The sequence below is a fragment of the Rhipicephalus microplus genome, chromosome 2 (genome assembly GCF_043290135.1).
Source record: "Rhipicephalus microplus isolate Deutch F79 chromosome 2, USDA_Rmic, whole genome shotgun sequence".
NCBI lineage: Eukaryota > Metazoa > Arthropoda > Arachnida > Ixodida > Ixodidae > Rhipicephalus > Rhipicephalus microplus.
This window is the reverse complement of record NC_134701.1, coordinates 290,015,498-290,030,242: the sequence shown is the minus strand read 5'-3', so window position 1 is coordinate 290,030,242 and position 14,745 is coordinate 290,015,498. Positions and strand designations below refer to the sequence as shown.

At 42.2% G+C, this 14,745-nt stretch overlaps 1 protein-coding gene across 1 annotated transcript in view; it reads right to left on the bottom strand.

The window, feature by feature from the left end:
- Positions 1-7,570, bottom strand: part of LOC119177913 (protein phosphatase methylesterase 1) — a 29,432-nt gene extending 21,862 nt beyond the window's left edge. The window contains exons 1-6 of the mRNA XM_037429106.2: positions 7,279-7,570; positions 7,028-7,127; positions 3,083-3,175; positions 2,922-2,979; positions 606-657; positions 428-502 (exon numbers count right to left, since the gene is read on the bottom strand). Of these exons, the coding sequence (XP_037285003.2) occupies positions 428-502; positions 606-657; positions 2,922-2,979; positions 3,083-3,175; positions 7,028-7,127; positions 7,279-7,346 (446 nt within the window). The 5' untranslated portion in view covers positions 7,347-7,570. The remainder of the gene's footprint in view (positions 1-427; positions 503-605; positions 658-2,921; positions 2,980-3,082; positions 3,176-7,027; positions 7,128-7,278) is intronic.
- Between the last annotated feature and the right edge of the window lie 7,175 nt (positions 7,571-14,745).

The window sequence follows — 14,745 nt, the reverse complement described above, 5'->3', positions numbered from 1 at the left end:
ATTTCACAGGCAATAACCACATCGCAAACTAAATTTATGACAATACATTAAAAAGCCTTATGTGTACATTATGATACCGAAAAAAAAGGAGAAAGAAAACAGAGTAACAGCAGATTTCAACACAGCTCATTTCATGCAGTCAGTCAGTTTGATCTTAAGAGAGACACCAATGCTGCCATGCAGCAAAGGGATGCACAGCATCCATGCTGCATGCATTTTTTTTATCTAGCTATGAGCTGAAGTGAAGCACAATGCTATAAAATTATCACTGCATGAAAATACTTGTAAAACATCTTTTATCATTCATGTGCCACTGCAGAAACATGAAAAGCACACTAACCATTTGTGAACTGCCGGTGGGCACCACACGCTGCCGAACAGTTTCGGGCCACAAAGGTTAAACATAATGACAGAAATATTTCACTACCTGTGTCCAATAAGAACCACTGGCGGTTGATGAGACTCATCCGGGTACATTGCATTGTAAACATTGCCTACATCACTGTAAAAGCACAAAATTCTTGCGTTATTTCCAAGATACTCTGATGTAAGTGCAGCATGTATAACTCCTACAGCTAACAAGATGCTGCGGAGACTTAACTTACTTGGAAAGTGTGTCTGCAGACAGGTCCATTTCTTCAGATGTTACTGTTTCACCTGGAAATAAAAATTTCAGTAATATCATCTTAAAGAGACACTAAAGGCAAACAACAATTTGGGCTAGAGTGAGGGGTCAATGTTTGACAATGTCTATAGTGACACTATTATGCACACTATTGCTTTACAAATTGAGAAACTAAAAGCACCACCAGTGAGCTTGTGTATTTCCCCTTCAATGATGCAAAAAAAGAGCTGCTTGGTAATAATGACTAGTTTTACCATTGAAACCTGACACAGGTAGTCCAAAAGTTCCGTTTTCACGAGTCTGTGCTCTGCTAGCGTAGTCATGCAAAAAAAACGCAGCACTAGGTTTTGTGTAGTAAAGGGCAGGCAAGGCTAAGGCTATGTAACAAGAACTTCTTGAGGCAGGCAGTTCAAAGACTGATACTAGTATGTAGACCACTAAAACATTATTTCCTTTTCAACTAAGAATTTCCTTAGCATAAAACAAACAAAACGATATTTTTGGCATGCTATTTCAACAATCCTCGCCGACTATTTGCCTTTAGTATCCCTTTAAAAGGGTACTGACAAAAATTTTGACCCGATGTTTTCTTGTGGCAATATATTGCTGGGGGCCTGTTAGCCATAACACAGCACATCCTTTGCTACAGTGCACCACAGATAATTATTTACAGGCTCCTCATTACGGACCAGTTTCGGTTTGAGACAGCTCCAGAAACAATTGCACAGTGCTAGACCACATCAGCACTTCAGCACTCACAACTGTGACGCACTTCTTCGCGGTTCGCATGAAAAAGTCCTTCCGAACAAGAAACCAGACAGCAGTGTCACCAAACACAAAACTTTCAATGCGATCACCGCGGCTATGGACTCGTGAGCAGACAGGGAGAAGTATAGACTGCTGGAACAAGCGTGGCAAAAAAAAAATGGCGGCTACAACGTCATCATAACTTGTTTTATTGACTGCAGTGCGGTGACAAGAGGGACGTAAGGGAGTCATCAAGGGGTCACTTTTGATGGTGTTAACCTTCAAAATTCCTGTAAAGTACCTTCCAAGCTATGTTCACTGTTCATATTTTGAAGATGATATATGCACGTTCATGAGAATCGATTCTGCAGGCTATCTCAGCTGCAAAATTTTGTGTCAGTTCCCCTTTAATAATAATAATAATAATAATAATGGGGTTTACATTCCTAAACTACAATATTATTATGCAATGGCATTGTAGAGGGCTCCAGAAATTTGACCATCTGGTGTTCTTTCACATGCACTGACATTGCACAACACATGGGCATCTACCATTTCGCCATAAATCGAAATGCAAACACCGTGGCCGGTACCCTTCTAAGTAAAAAAGGTATTAAACAGAACCCGCCTAAATATCTAAACACTGCACTACACAACTCAGTACCAACAGGTGAAATTAAGCTATGTGCCAATGCTGTTTTAAACTTATTTCCTGGGGACAGCACACTATGCAGGCTATGGGCCACCTATCCCTTAACCCAATGTGCGTCTACAGGACACATACATCCCACTTTTCTGCAGAAAAATTTATATCCCACATCATTTTAGCACAACACCAAGAGAGTGTCACCCTACCCGCATCTTTGTAAGCTCGTGAATAACTGTTTCCTGTCAAAAGGTGGTGGTTCCCAGTCATCCCAAGTTTTTGTAAAATTGTGATGTAAGTCGACAGACAAATGCATTGAAGCACAATCCTCTGCGAAATTGGTAATTTCTTTGCCAATTCTAATTTGGTATAATTGTGCATGATAAATATTTTTCTTGATATATACTTCTAGAAAAGTGGACAAACACTCAGGTATATCATCAGAGCTTGAACATTTGTACTGAGAACGAAATGACAGCAAAATAGACAAAAGGTTGTGGGTGTATGCACTGAAATGGGCTTTACAGGAACAGACTGTAAGATTATAAAAGACAACACTGCAGGTGCTGCTACACCGCTGAAACTACGGTCTGTATAATGATCCTCCAAATAACTCAAGCAGTGCTCCTCTGCACCACTTGTTTGGGCCATTTCAGCCCAAATAATAGGTAATGTGGTCACAAGATGGTGCCATTATGAGTCAATGGGACAAGTGTTTGTTAACCATTGAAAACACCGTACCAAGCAAGCAGGGCACATTTGTCCCGCCTTTTTTTTTTCCCAAATGAATCGATGCTTGTTCGCTTCACTTCCTTCCAATGTTTACAACAGTGTCATTGCGAGTGAGGCCTCAAAACTGCAACATTGAAATATTCTTGCAAGAATGTACCAAGCGTAATTTACCGTGGCCTCGAATGTCAAGCGCGGCTACCTGGCATTCCACGATTTGACAAACTTCATTCTGTAAGAAAGAAGAAATACTTCTTCAATCATTTAGACAGCCACAGCTTCACTAATATGCTCAATTAATATTTCACAAATTAATGAGTGCAAAGTCAACTGACTGCGAATAAAGCCCACGTGAGGCCACTGTAGCCACCTCCATGGAGGAGGAGAAGGAGAGGTCCTTGGGATCCTTTCATGTACACCCTAAAAGTCTTCATCATGTCATGTCAAGGAATATAGACACAGATTTCAAATCACATCCTGCATCAGCACTATACACAGCGTATACTAGAACACCACTGGTTGGGCATGTGATATGTTAGGGCAGCGATTTTCAAATGGGGGTTCCACAGAATCCCTGGTTCTTCATCTGCTAGTGTTTGCAGTGACATTGTGTTCATAGAGGAAAGTACCCTTTAGGCCAGTGGTTCTCAAATGGGGTAACCCAGGAGTTCCGCAGAACTCCATTTGAGATACATTGTGTTCATATGGGAGGTACCATTATGCTAGGGCACGCCATTGCCAGAAAGTGGTCAAAACCTTTTGTTGCTTCTCCTAAACTGGCTTTAGAGAACATATACCACTATCGTTTAGCTCCAGTTGATACAAAAACAGGAAGTGCAAACAACACAAATTCAAGTATTATGTAAACTCAGAAAGGAGCTCAGACTCCAATTCTTATGGAGGATGTTGTTAGAGTGGTCGATTTTCTGGAAAATGGTATGTGCCATCTCCCAACTCTTCTCAAAGTAGGTAAAACATAGCTGAGAGGACAGTGGACAAAAGCTGAGATGGATTGACTGATCTATCCATTACCTGGTGGCTAATTGATTGATTGGTTGATTAGTTACATGATGCTCTGTCACCAAGCCCAAAAGAAAAGGCTGCAAAACCTTTGTCTTAGTTAATTCATGGAGCTTTTGATGGGTGAATGAATTGTTTAGGAATTTAAATGGTAAGCTATCACTGTTAAACCATGAACATTAATCAGGGAAAGAAAATTACTCCCCATTTGCTCATTCAAATTTTTTGCTAATTAAGCACTAAATATCTCAGTTTATATTTACCGATTCTTCCACTTTCTGAAATAACTTAGAACTATATTTTTACAATCTCCCACTTCATGAAAATGTACTGCATTACACATGCTTATATTGATAGAGAAAAACTGCAGCACATTTGGAGAGATCTTTTCCTGGAACAAGGGAGTACAGAAAGAGTTCAAGCTTTGCATTAACAGCATTTTATTACTTCAATATAGGCTCCCAGTACAATAAATGAGTGCACCTACTATGTGATGACATGTGTGCTTAAAAAAATCTTTCTATTCCAGAATTGCTGATCTGGTGGTTAGGCAAACAAATTTGAGCGAAGAAATAGAAGTACCTGCCAGAACGACATTTTACATTGGCACATAATATGCCTCATCAGCCAGGTCACAGGCCTCAACTATTCCTTGACTGGAACCCGCCCCCCCCCCTTATTTTTCTTCTTCTTCTTCTCTCTGTGGATTTCACCAGAAAGAAAACCTTTCTTCCAGATAAACTCTGTCAGCTGGGGCACACAGCACTTGCTGCGGTGGTTCTGCACTCAGTCAAACACTAAATAGAGTGGAGGAAAAATAGCACAGCATGGCAGGTTTAAGGAAAATGTAGCCAGGCCATGCTGTTGCCTGTTGATCAATTTTCTTTTTGATAGCTGAGAAGATCCACCATTCGTGAACATTGCAATCATCCATACTAAGTAGCAGAAAGTAAAATGCCAACTCCTTGCCCAGCAGGAACTAATTGCATCATGCAGGCGCTCTCAGAATAATTCGGAACACCGAACACACAGCCGCTCGCTGGCGCAGCGCACCGGCAAATAAATACAGACAAGGTCTGCGCATGCGCAGTCTGCCTGGCGAGCAAGTTTATCTCCTTAGCGCATCTCCAAAAAGGTAGCACAAGGTGCTCTTAATTGATACAATGAGAGCTGGACGGATAGGGGCCTTTAGCATGTCCAGCTCTGCAATTCATACAGATGAAAAGTAGTCCATTCCTGGCGGCGTGCACTCGCGTTTATCTGCATTCAGTCTGGGAAACGACGGGCAAGTAAGGCAGCAAGGCTACAATGGCATCGCTCCCTTCTTTAAGCGGTGTTAGTCAGTTTTGCTAAAGTATTATTTCTTGCTTTAATTACCTTGCAGTCCGTCTTTCTACTAGTAGGTTATATGAGAATAATTTGTACTATTAGAGAGACTCCAATTACAGGTGTGTTTGTGAACTCGCCAATAAAACATTTTAGAAAATGAAATGAGATTTATGTGAAAGCAAATTTCAGGCAAAGGACTGGATTTGAGGGTACTTTAACAAGCTCCACACTACTCCAGAAGTTTTTATTCCTGCACCCCATATCGCAGTTCGCATATTTTCATGCACCAATCAATTGCAGAATCTAGGTGCTTGGTAACGAGTATTTTTACATTTCGATCGCGTGTCACTGATTATTGCCACAGACATTCATTTTCTTTTCCTCAGAGATCCTATAAAATTCTAGTCAGCGATAGTCTGTGTCACCTAAATGCATAACAAAAAGCATCATAGCTGATATATATTTATAACAGGAAGAACACGGTTTATTTTTCCATACAAAACAAAGAATTGAAATGTGTTTGGTCAATATGCTTATGGTTGCATCAGACAAAAATGCCACGCTATGCCAGTGCTGGTCACAGTCACCTCAGGTAAATATTCTGATAAATGATGAATACGGCCACACGTAACGAAAAAAAAAGAACATTGACGCACCAGAATACACATGCACTAACAAAGGCTTATTTTCCAACTCAATGCATGTGCAAACAGAGCTTGTCACAGGCACCAACCATCCGGTCCCTTTATCAAAGTGCTATGGGGCACCTAGCACTACCGGGCACCTTACGCAACGCAAATCTGTGTGCACTACTGAGCAACGCTTGCTTTCTAGAGAGACCGCGCACGCGCAAGTCATCGTACTACTTTTCTGCGAGCACGCTCCGCAGGCGAGCGGCTGCGTGTCCAGCGTTCCGAATTATTCTGAGAGTGCCTGTACAGCAAGACCTTGCTGTAATTAAGTTGACAGGGGAGCTCCCCTTACTTCATTACCCCTTTCATAGCCTTCGACCAGTATGGTCCTGAGAACAAAATGACCGATAGTATCCGATAGTCCCACATGAAACCAATTAAGATTATACTCTTCATACTTCTGTTTCCTGCTGCTATATGGTCACCCTTGCCCATGCTAAGACGTTTGTGTCTAAGCTTTCATTTTTCAGTGTATTTACAAGTGATGAAGCCACCTTAGAGTTATCTTTTGTACATTATTAGTGAAAGAAGGAAAGCCATTAAATTGAGAGAATCGTATCATTTTATTCAGAAAAACAAAGCTCTACCAATTCAGCATAAAAAGCTTCCGGTGACGTTGGCACGTTTTGTTCTTTTCTTTCAGTCACGAATGCAAGGATTAAACTATTTTAAGCCCTCACAACCGGCACTGACTTTACAACACACACACAGTTACAGTTTTAAAAAAATCAATTATTGAATTAGACAGGCATTATTTGGTTGTTGATGTATGTTGGCAGGTTGCTGTCTTGCTTGCATGGATTCATCAATTTAGTTAGTATAACTCTCAAATAGTGCGATTCAAGCTACTGCTCCCATTTAAAGGCCATACATAGGAAAGGTCAGTTACGATATTGTTGTACGTGTAAAATTCTCAATAAAGCCAAATTTAAGAATGCCAAGAACGTATTGTACTGCACTATAAGGGATCAATTGGGAATCTCTGTAGGATAGTCATCACAAATAAGTTGCTTAGGAATACAATATAAGGCATTAAATCAGTGTGTGTGTGTGTGTGTGTGTGTGTGTGTGTGTGTGTGTGTGTGTGTGTGTGTGTGTGTGTGTGTGTGTGTGTGTGTGTGTGTGTGTGTGTGCGTGCGTGTGTGCGTGTGTGTGTGTTTCGTACTACATGGCGGGTGTTACTTTAAACCTGGTTCGTCACAGCATTACCGGCTGAAAAACAAATACCAAGAAGGATACATCACTGTCAGATGTTCTGACCCACAGCGCTTCGGAAAAGTAGTCGCGCCAGGATAACGGCGTATAGTCTCTCCGAAGCATTCCAGACTTTCCTCTACCCCTATACGAAAGAAAGAATAAAACGTTCGATCATTGCCCGAATTTCTCGGCAAATCAGCAACTCTTCATTGGCGCAGGGCACCCATAGCCCCTACCTTTCATGCGCACGGTACAAGACCTGAAAATAATAAGGCTAGAGTACTTATACAGACCTGGAGAACGGCTTCGGTCGCATGGGAGGCAACCTATTCTTCAGCACTTGCTTTTGCAGGGACGACATGAGCAGTACGTCGGCTCCACAGCGCGAAGTCCCCAAACTATTGAACGACTCAAATCTTTGTCATGGCAAGCACGAACAAGATGCAAAACAAGTTAAGCAGCATGGAGCACTGGACGGCTTAGCGTATAAACTTAGCGGTCAAATCATCAGCTGAACTGTCATGATTGCTGGTATATTACAGGCTAATGCGGTAAAGAAGCCTTTCAGTCCCCACAAAGTCGCTACTGGCAGTCGCCATCAGTTACGAGGATTCAGCCACAGCCGCAGCACGACGGTTTCGGCAGTTCCGGCTAGATTGGTTTCGGTTCCAGGCTTCTGTTTATTATCCGGCTCGTGCCTCAGCCACAGTACAGTGTACTAGTACACTCTAGCCACAGTCAACGTTTTTAGATCAGGTTAATCCTAATTTTAGACCTAATCTAAAAACGTTGGCCACAGAGGACGAAATAGGTTTAAGATATTTTATACCTTGACTTGGGCGCCTTCGCCGAAAGAAACTTACATATTGTTTATATGCCAAATATAGTATACCTTGCATGGAGGAAGGAATAAACTGTTTTGAAACAAGCACAGAACACTGATTGTTGCTGTGATGGATCGAACCACAGACTTCTATTAAACCAGCAGAGCTACTTCACCAGCAATCACGGTCACCGTGCCTGCAATTGAGTGAGGCGCGCACCGCCCTGTCCTGCTAGTACGTCGTTGGTAAAAGAATGAACTCGCTCCACAAAATGAACTAATTAGTTTTGTCCGCTAAAGGCTATGAAATGAAAATCGAGCGGTGATTGAGCATACAGCGTTATGAACAGCAATAAGCACTGTGAACAACTAGACCACAAAGTTTGACCAATTTGTCTGCCCCTCTGCAAAAAAAAAAAAAAAAGTTAAATTAGCTCGTCTATACATATACGTGCGCACGCATACAACTCACGCATGAAATTAACGTACATAAAGTATGATTGAACCTTCTAACCCCCTCCCCCCTTAAAAAAAAAAAAAAACTGGCTTCTAAACTGATGCCGCTGACTGCCAGTGTTCTGGGGCCGAATGTTCAGCGCATGAATCAGCAGGGGTTCAGCATAAAGCACTCGTGAACAGCCCGCTTGAGTGCAGTGCAACGGTTTTCCCCGGATATTTTTTTCTATATCACTCAACTTGATGTAAGCTGTATGCAAACCTAAGCTTGAGAGCGTGCATACTTGAGCCTGTCACGGCGTTAAACCTTTTTGATCTTTTTCGTCCTTGTACCGCGCTGTTCTCGCTGAACACGCGGACTGAGAAAAAAGCTTGGCATGTGCCCACTCACCCTGCGAAACATTGCGAATTCACGAACGAATGCGACGTGCATAGCAACGTGCATAGCTTGTTTGTGCATAGCTAGGTAGAAATAGGTTGGAAGTTTGAAATGAACTGGTCGCGCGAAAAAAAAAAGGAAAAATAGGAACGTTCACATAAAAGGGTACGGGACAAGTGCAACCTTCCATGTGAGCGGGTCATTTCTCCGTGCAGCCTTTTTACTTACGAGAACAAGTTTTATATGCGAAGCATTTCTTAGACAACTTCGGCTACTTTGAGCGTACCTACCTCTATAGCCGCTTACTTTTGGATGCTCTCGTGGTCACCTCCTTAACTTGGCGTGAACCAAAATTAGTATGGGGGGGGGGGGGGGGGGGGGTTAAGATGGTTTGACGAATATCCCGCGCTGGTCAAGACATGAATAATGTCATAATCACGTCGCGTGCGTCGTCAAACACTTCCCGCCAGACATTGGCGCATGAACGTACATAAAGTATGATTGAATCCCCCGCCCCCCCTATTTCTACCCACGGGCGGGTATGTGCCGCTGGTATGCGGTATGTGCCACAGGTGCTTCCCGCCAGACATTGGCGCATGAAATTAACGTACGTAAAGTATGATTGAACCATAGTGAAACATGATTGAACCCCCTACACCCCTCCCCCCTTCTACCTAGCTATAATTCTACCCACGGGTGGGTATGTGCCGCTGGTATGCGGGTATGTGCCACAGGAGATTGACACTTAGTATCTACCCAGGACCAACGAGAACACGCATGGGCAATTTTAACGCGCGAGCGTTAAGTAATATCCCACATCAGTAGCGTCCACCCGACGAATGCAAAGCATAAATGTCAGGGTCCCAGCTGGAATTGAACCTAAGCATTGTGCGTGCAATGAAGCATTTTACCACAAAGCTACGCCAGGGCTCGGAACTACTTCTCACAATTTTATAAACGTTACACATGTACCGCTTAATTTGATACAGCAGTCACGTCGTGTTGTGGTTAGTTGCCATGCGCTGAAGTTGATTTATGTAGCAGTGTCCAGGGCCAGCATCCTCGCAAGCATCAGCGCTTGCGAGGATGCTTCTGGTGTTATACGCATGTTCCAGTTGGCATCGTCGCTGGTTATATGAACGTCTGCAACTCTTCAACATATGTCTGTGCTGCAACATTTGTACATATATATTTAGCGCTATTTCATGACGTGTCACTCGATATAACTATTGGAACACGGTCACCTTCCCTCCGCATAACGTCGATTCCCAAGTACGCGGAATCTGCCATATGTTTTGTACTCGGACCACAGGCTTTTTCTTGTTTTATTCGTACTCGCGCAGTCTGTGGAGCTTAGGCAAGGCATAATATTGGTAACCTGTTAACCTGGAGGTCTATGTCAAGCGCCGAATGTTTCCCGAGATTTGAAGTTTTTAATACATAAGTGCAAAGACGTGCGAAGGGCTTCCCTCCAGGGGGAGGGGCAAAGGATCGTACCCCCCACCCTTTCACGGTGCTACTGAAATGTTGAAAACGTAACGTTCATGTGCCAGCTGACAGCGGGTAATCTTAATTTTCAATCGGACACGAGGGCAGAATTATTAGCTCGGCAAGTGCGGCTGACGAAATAGCAAGTGACAAACACCAAATACCAGAAACAATTTTATTGACCACGAAATTGGAAGGATTTCCCAGAAGACAACTCACCTGCAACATAAAAAGTACTATTTGTAGCGGCTAACTGCACTCTGAAAAACTACCAATTATTCAAATGGATCAGTATTTTTAAAATGTTCCAGCAAATATATTAGGACAAAAGGTGTCACGTTCTCATCACTACAGGAAAAGCTAAGAAAAACTACAACACTATGCACGAAGTGGAAGCTCACCTGTTGCATTGTTGATTGATGGCACCTGAAAAACACTAAAAGTTAGTAAATGTTTTGCAAGAAATCTGTTCAGGGTGCCACAGAAGATTGTCAGAATAAAGATTCTGTCAAGAAGAATTCAGTAGAGGTGTCAGAAAGTTCTCATCATGTGAAAATACATTTGTTGAATGTTACTTAACTTAGAAAAATTCACAAGTAGCACATAAAGAAAACCTTGAAAAAAAAAAAGTCACCTGCACTGTTGATTCTCCAGCAGTTAAATCCCCTGAAAGGCAAACGAACTAAAATTATTACATTGACACACGTAAAAGCCGAACTAGGAAAGGTGATGCGATCAGATTTATGTGAACAGCTGTCATCAAGGTCAGCACTCTAGCCATGAAAATCATCATACAACAAACCTCAACGATGTCCTCCAAAACAGAAGGCACAAGGACAAAAGAAAGGAAAGTTTCAAAACTCAGGCACAGCTATAATGCTGCACACGGACTTGACACTTCCCAATAAAACATCAGAAAGAACAGTCTTCAAGTAAAGGTTCAGAGACTCCAGCCAGTGTCATCCTAAGCAGCCACAGGCATAATTCAGAATGTTACCCACCTGATGGTCTGGGTAGCCAAGGGCTTGAACAGAATACAATGCCTGAGGGTAACAAAAAGAGAAAAATGAAGTTCATAGTGGCAGCACATACCCAGTGTGCAAATTTGATAAGCAAGCTACTCAGATATTAAAGTCTTCTGCAAAGATGTTAAGCCTGGATAACTTTGAAAAGCAGTCATCAGATCACGTCAATTTACTATAGCAATACATAAAATCTTACCTTAAGAGCAAGATGTAGAGCACCCAACAAAAGGTGGCACTGAAAAAAAAAAATAACATTTAAAAGAAAGCCAAGAACTGAAACAGACTGGCGTTATTTAACGACATCTCAGTAACTGGAATAACGCATCACATGTCAGAAACACGGACCAACAAATATCATCAGCTGAAGCCAGTCTGCACTGCAGAAAGAGGAAAATGGGAAGCTTACCATGCTGGGAGATGGTGAACAAGACCAAGCAGCAGAAGGCAGCACTGAGAAGAATGGAGAATAGTCAAGACACAAACACTTGGACACAAGTGGCATTTAATGGTGTAAACATTTCAGAATACTGGAATAATGCATCACATGTCAGAAACACGGACCAATGTATCATCACAGTCAAGTGCACAAAATGCACCAGTGGCATGGGCTTATATAAGCACTGAGAGTACACAATCGCACACCAGTTCAAGACTATTACACCCACCATTGATACTACATCTCGGTACAGCAATTGTACTGATTCAGCTTTATCACATCGCATAGAATTTGGCATTCTAGATCACTTAATTTGTATCTACCAATTTTACATGTACACGAGTTTTGTTTATGCCTTGCATACACTTTACAATCCTAACCTGCTTCTAGTATTATTACTAGTACATGTCAAAGGGACATTTCTGAAGGCAAATCATTAATGTCAAAAAATCAAGTTCAAGAATGTTTAAAAAGCAATTCTGATCACTAACAGTGCTCCACAGAGATATGAAATTTAAAAAGACGGCGCAACACGCACCACGATTGGAACATTTTGAAATGACCGCCACAGCATCAAATGCGCAGACTACAATTAACCACTAGTAACCAGTTTCAATGCAGAAAAACTTCCGGGCATATTCACCGCACTTTTTTTTGATCAGAAAACCAATGAAATGTTCGGGATTGCAAGAATTGTGCAAGAAAAAGTTTGAAAATATACAATGCCAAGAAGAAAACAAAATGGCCCCAAATCGGGATTGCCAGACCAACTAAGCGCAAGGTTGGAGAAGTAATATCAAAACTTAGAAGGCTCCGTAATAATATTTCAAGATTTATTTGAGACAACAGCAGCAAGCAAGTAGTAGAGAATTAGACTATCGTACACGTAGCTTGTGGGCGTAGCATAGCGTCAGCATTTGTCACTTAACGGGAGCTCGCAATATGTTAGCGCAAAATGCCAGCTTTTTAGGCTGATGGACATCTAACACGGAATAGTCTGCATTTCCCTAGTGACCAAATTAAGTTTACCATCCATCCCACTCTTTGGCACTCTGAAGGCCCAATGCACTTTCATCTGCTCGTGCAGCTGTCACCAGTAGTGAACACAAAACTAGACTGAAGTGCCTACCAGCAACCCTCTTATACTGCAATCAAACTGTCGCGATTTTTCACTCCCGATTAAATTGGCGTTGATTATTGAAATAGCCGTCTAGAAACCTAGAAACACTTCGAATCGCCCACCTAAATGGAACATCTGACGTCACTGTTGCCGTCCACAACGTTGCCCGGCCGCAGACACTCTAGTAGTAACAGAGGGAAGTATAGCGGGAGCCACAGCAGCAATGGCTATTGCCTTTAAAATTGCAGGGGTGCTTTGTTCAACTGGGCCCCGCTAGATGGCACGAACTGTCCAGTTTAACCAGGCAAAAACAATTTTTGAACTCTTGCCATTCCACATAGTAAGGTTCAGCAGTTCTTTTTTTCCATGAACTCAACGGAAACAACAAGCATTTTATTAAGTCTCTTGATGCACTGAAGGTTTTTGATATAGTGCACCTAGATTCCTAGCGATGAATTGTAGGCGGTTTGAAGTTATCAGCACATGTATTGTGCATATAGTTTTTTTTTTTCCAATAAACAGTTGTGAGTCAGCGCCATCTCTTTCTGTTTTGCTCCTTCACTGTCCTGTATTTTTTCTTCTGTTACGCTTTAAGTTCATGATGGATCCTAACCAACTGGCCCAACTTACCGTCTTACTGCATATACCTCAATTTCTTTTTAAGTAGGGTCCTGCTGTTGATAACTGTTATTTTAGACGTCATACATTGAGCTTTCACTCTGAAGTTCCTCAGACTTCGTTCAAATGCATTGCAGCAACGCAATTACAAATAGGTCTCCTCTTAAATCCCCCCCCTTCAGGAACACTAGGCAAGCACAAATGTGTGGGACTGGTTGCACTAACATCACAATATAACACCGTCCGGTAACCCCACCTTACAAACATTTGAGTATGCTGGCGGCCACAGAGTAAAGGCCAGCAAGGCCAGCAACATTGGGCAAGGCAGCTGCTATGATAATTTCCAAAGTATACACTAAAGGGAGCTCAAGCGCTAGTGTCTATGGGTGCTGCAATTCACGGCACTTCAGTGAACATGAGAAGTGTGGGTAGTACATTGATTTGCCTAGTCTTCGTGCTTTACATTCCTTTTGGCTTTGCGTGGCTTAAAGCTGCTTTGCCATGAAACAACTATCTGCAATTGTTCGGCAGTTACGCCTCACCCCCATAATATTTCAGGCTTCCCATTTTAAATAGTGCCCACAAGTTTAAAAAGGTTCTTTTTTTCCAACTGTGAACCAAAACCGAAACGGCAATGAACGAAACCACAAGTGCGATTCACTACTTGCAAGTACGAAGACAAGGCAAATCCATGCCATACCCTTAATGCCCATAGCCTCTGAATGATGGCAGCAAGAATACCCTATAGTTTATTCGAGAAAACTATGGCTGCTACGTCATAGGCGTAATTTTTCAAGCAGGTAACATTAAGTGTGACAACGCTGCGCTGACCACTAAAACAAGATTTTATTTGGTACAACTTTGAGTACTGTTCGAGCTTTGACAGAATAGTGGCACAAGGTTTCTGAATGGTTATTTTATTAATGAACAACTAAGCATTTGCCTCCTTTAAGGCGCAGAAAATCTTTAGTTGAACATGAGAACATATCACAATCGATGCACAAAAAAAAAAAAAGCATGACAAGCACTAACGATAACAGTGTAATCTAAAAAGCGTATCATATATACGAAAGATACAGGCATAAAAAATACTGACGCCCCTACCAAGCACATAATCAAGTAGTAGATATGCAATCTCATCATCTGCAAGAGCAATTGAAGGTTGGCTCACGCACTTGTCTCCTGCTTTTGCGATTTCACACGCTTCAGCCATTTTATGCTTACCTGGTCTACTTCACCAATACAGTGGTTTCGTTAAACTAGGCTGCGCAGCCACACTGCCGGCAACGGAGGGCAAGTTGCGTGGAAGGTGTACCTTTCAGAGCTAGCATGCTCCCCAAGACTGGCAGAAAAACACTCCCATACTAAACATTCATCAAACTTTAAACCTACCTGTTAGTTTAGACCGGTCACAA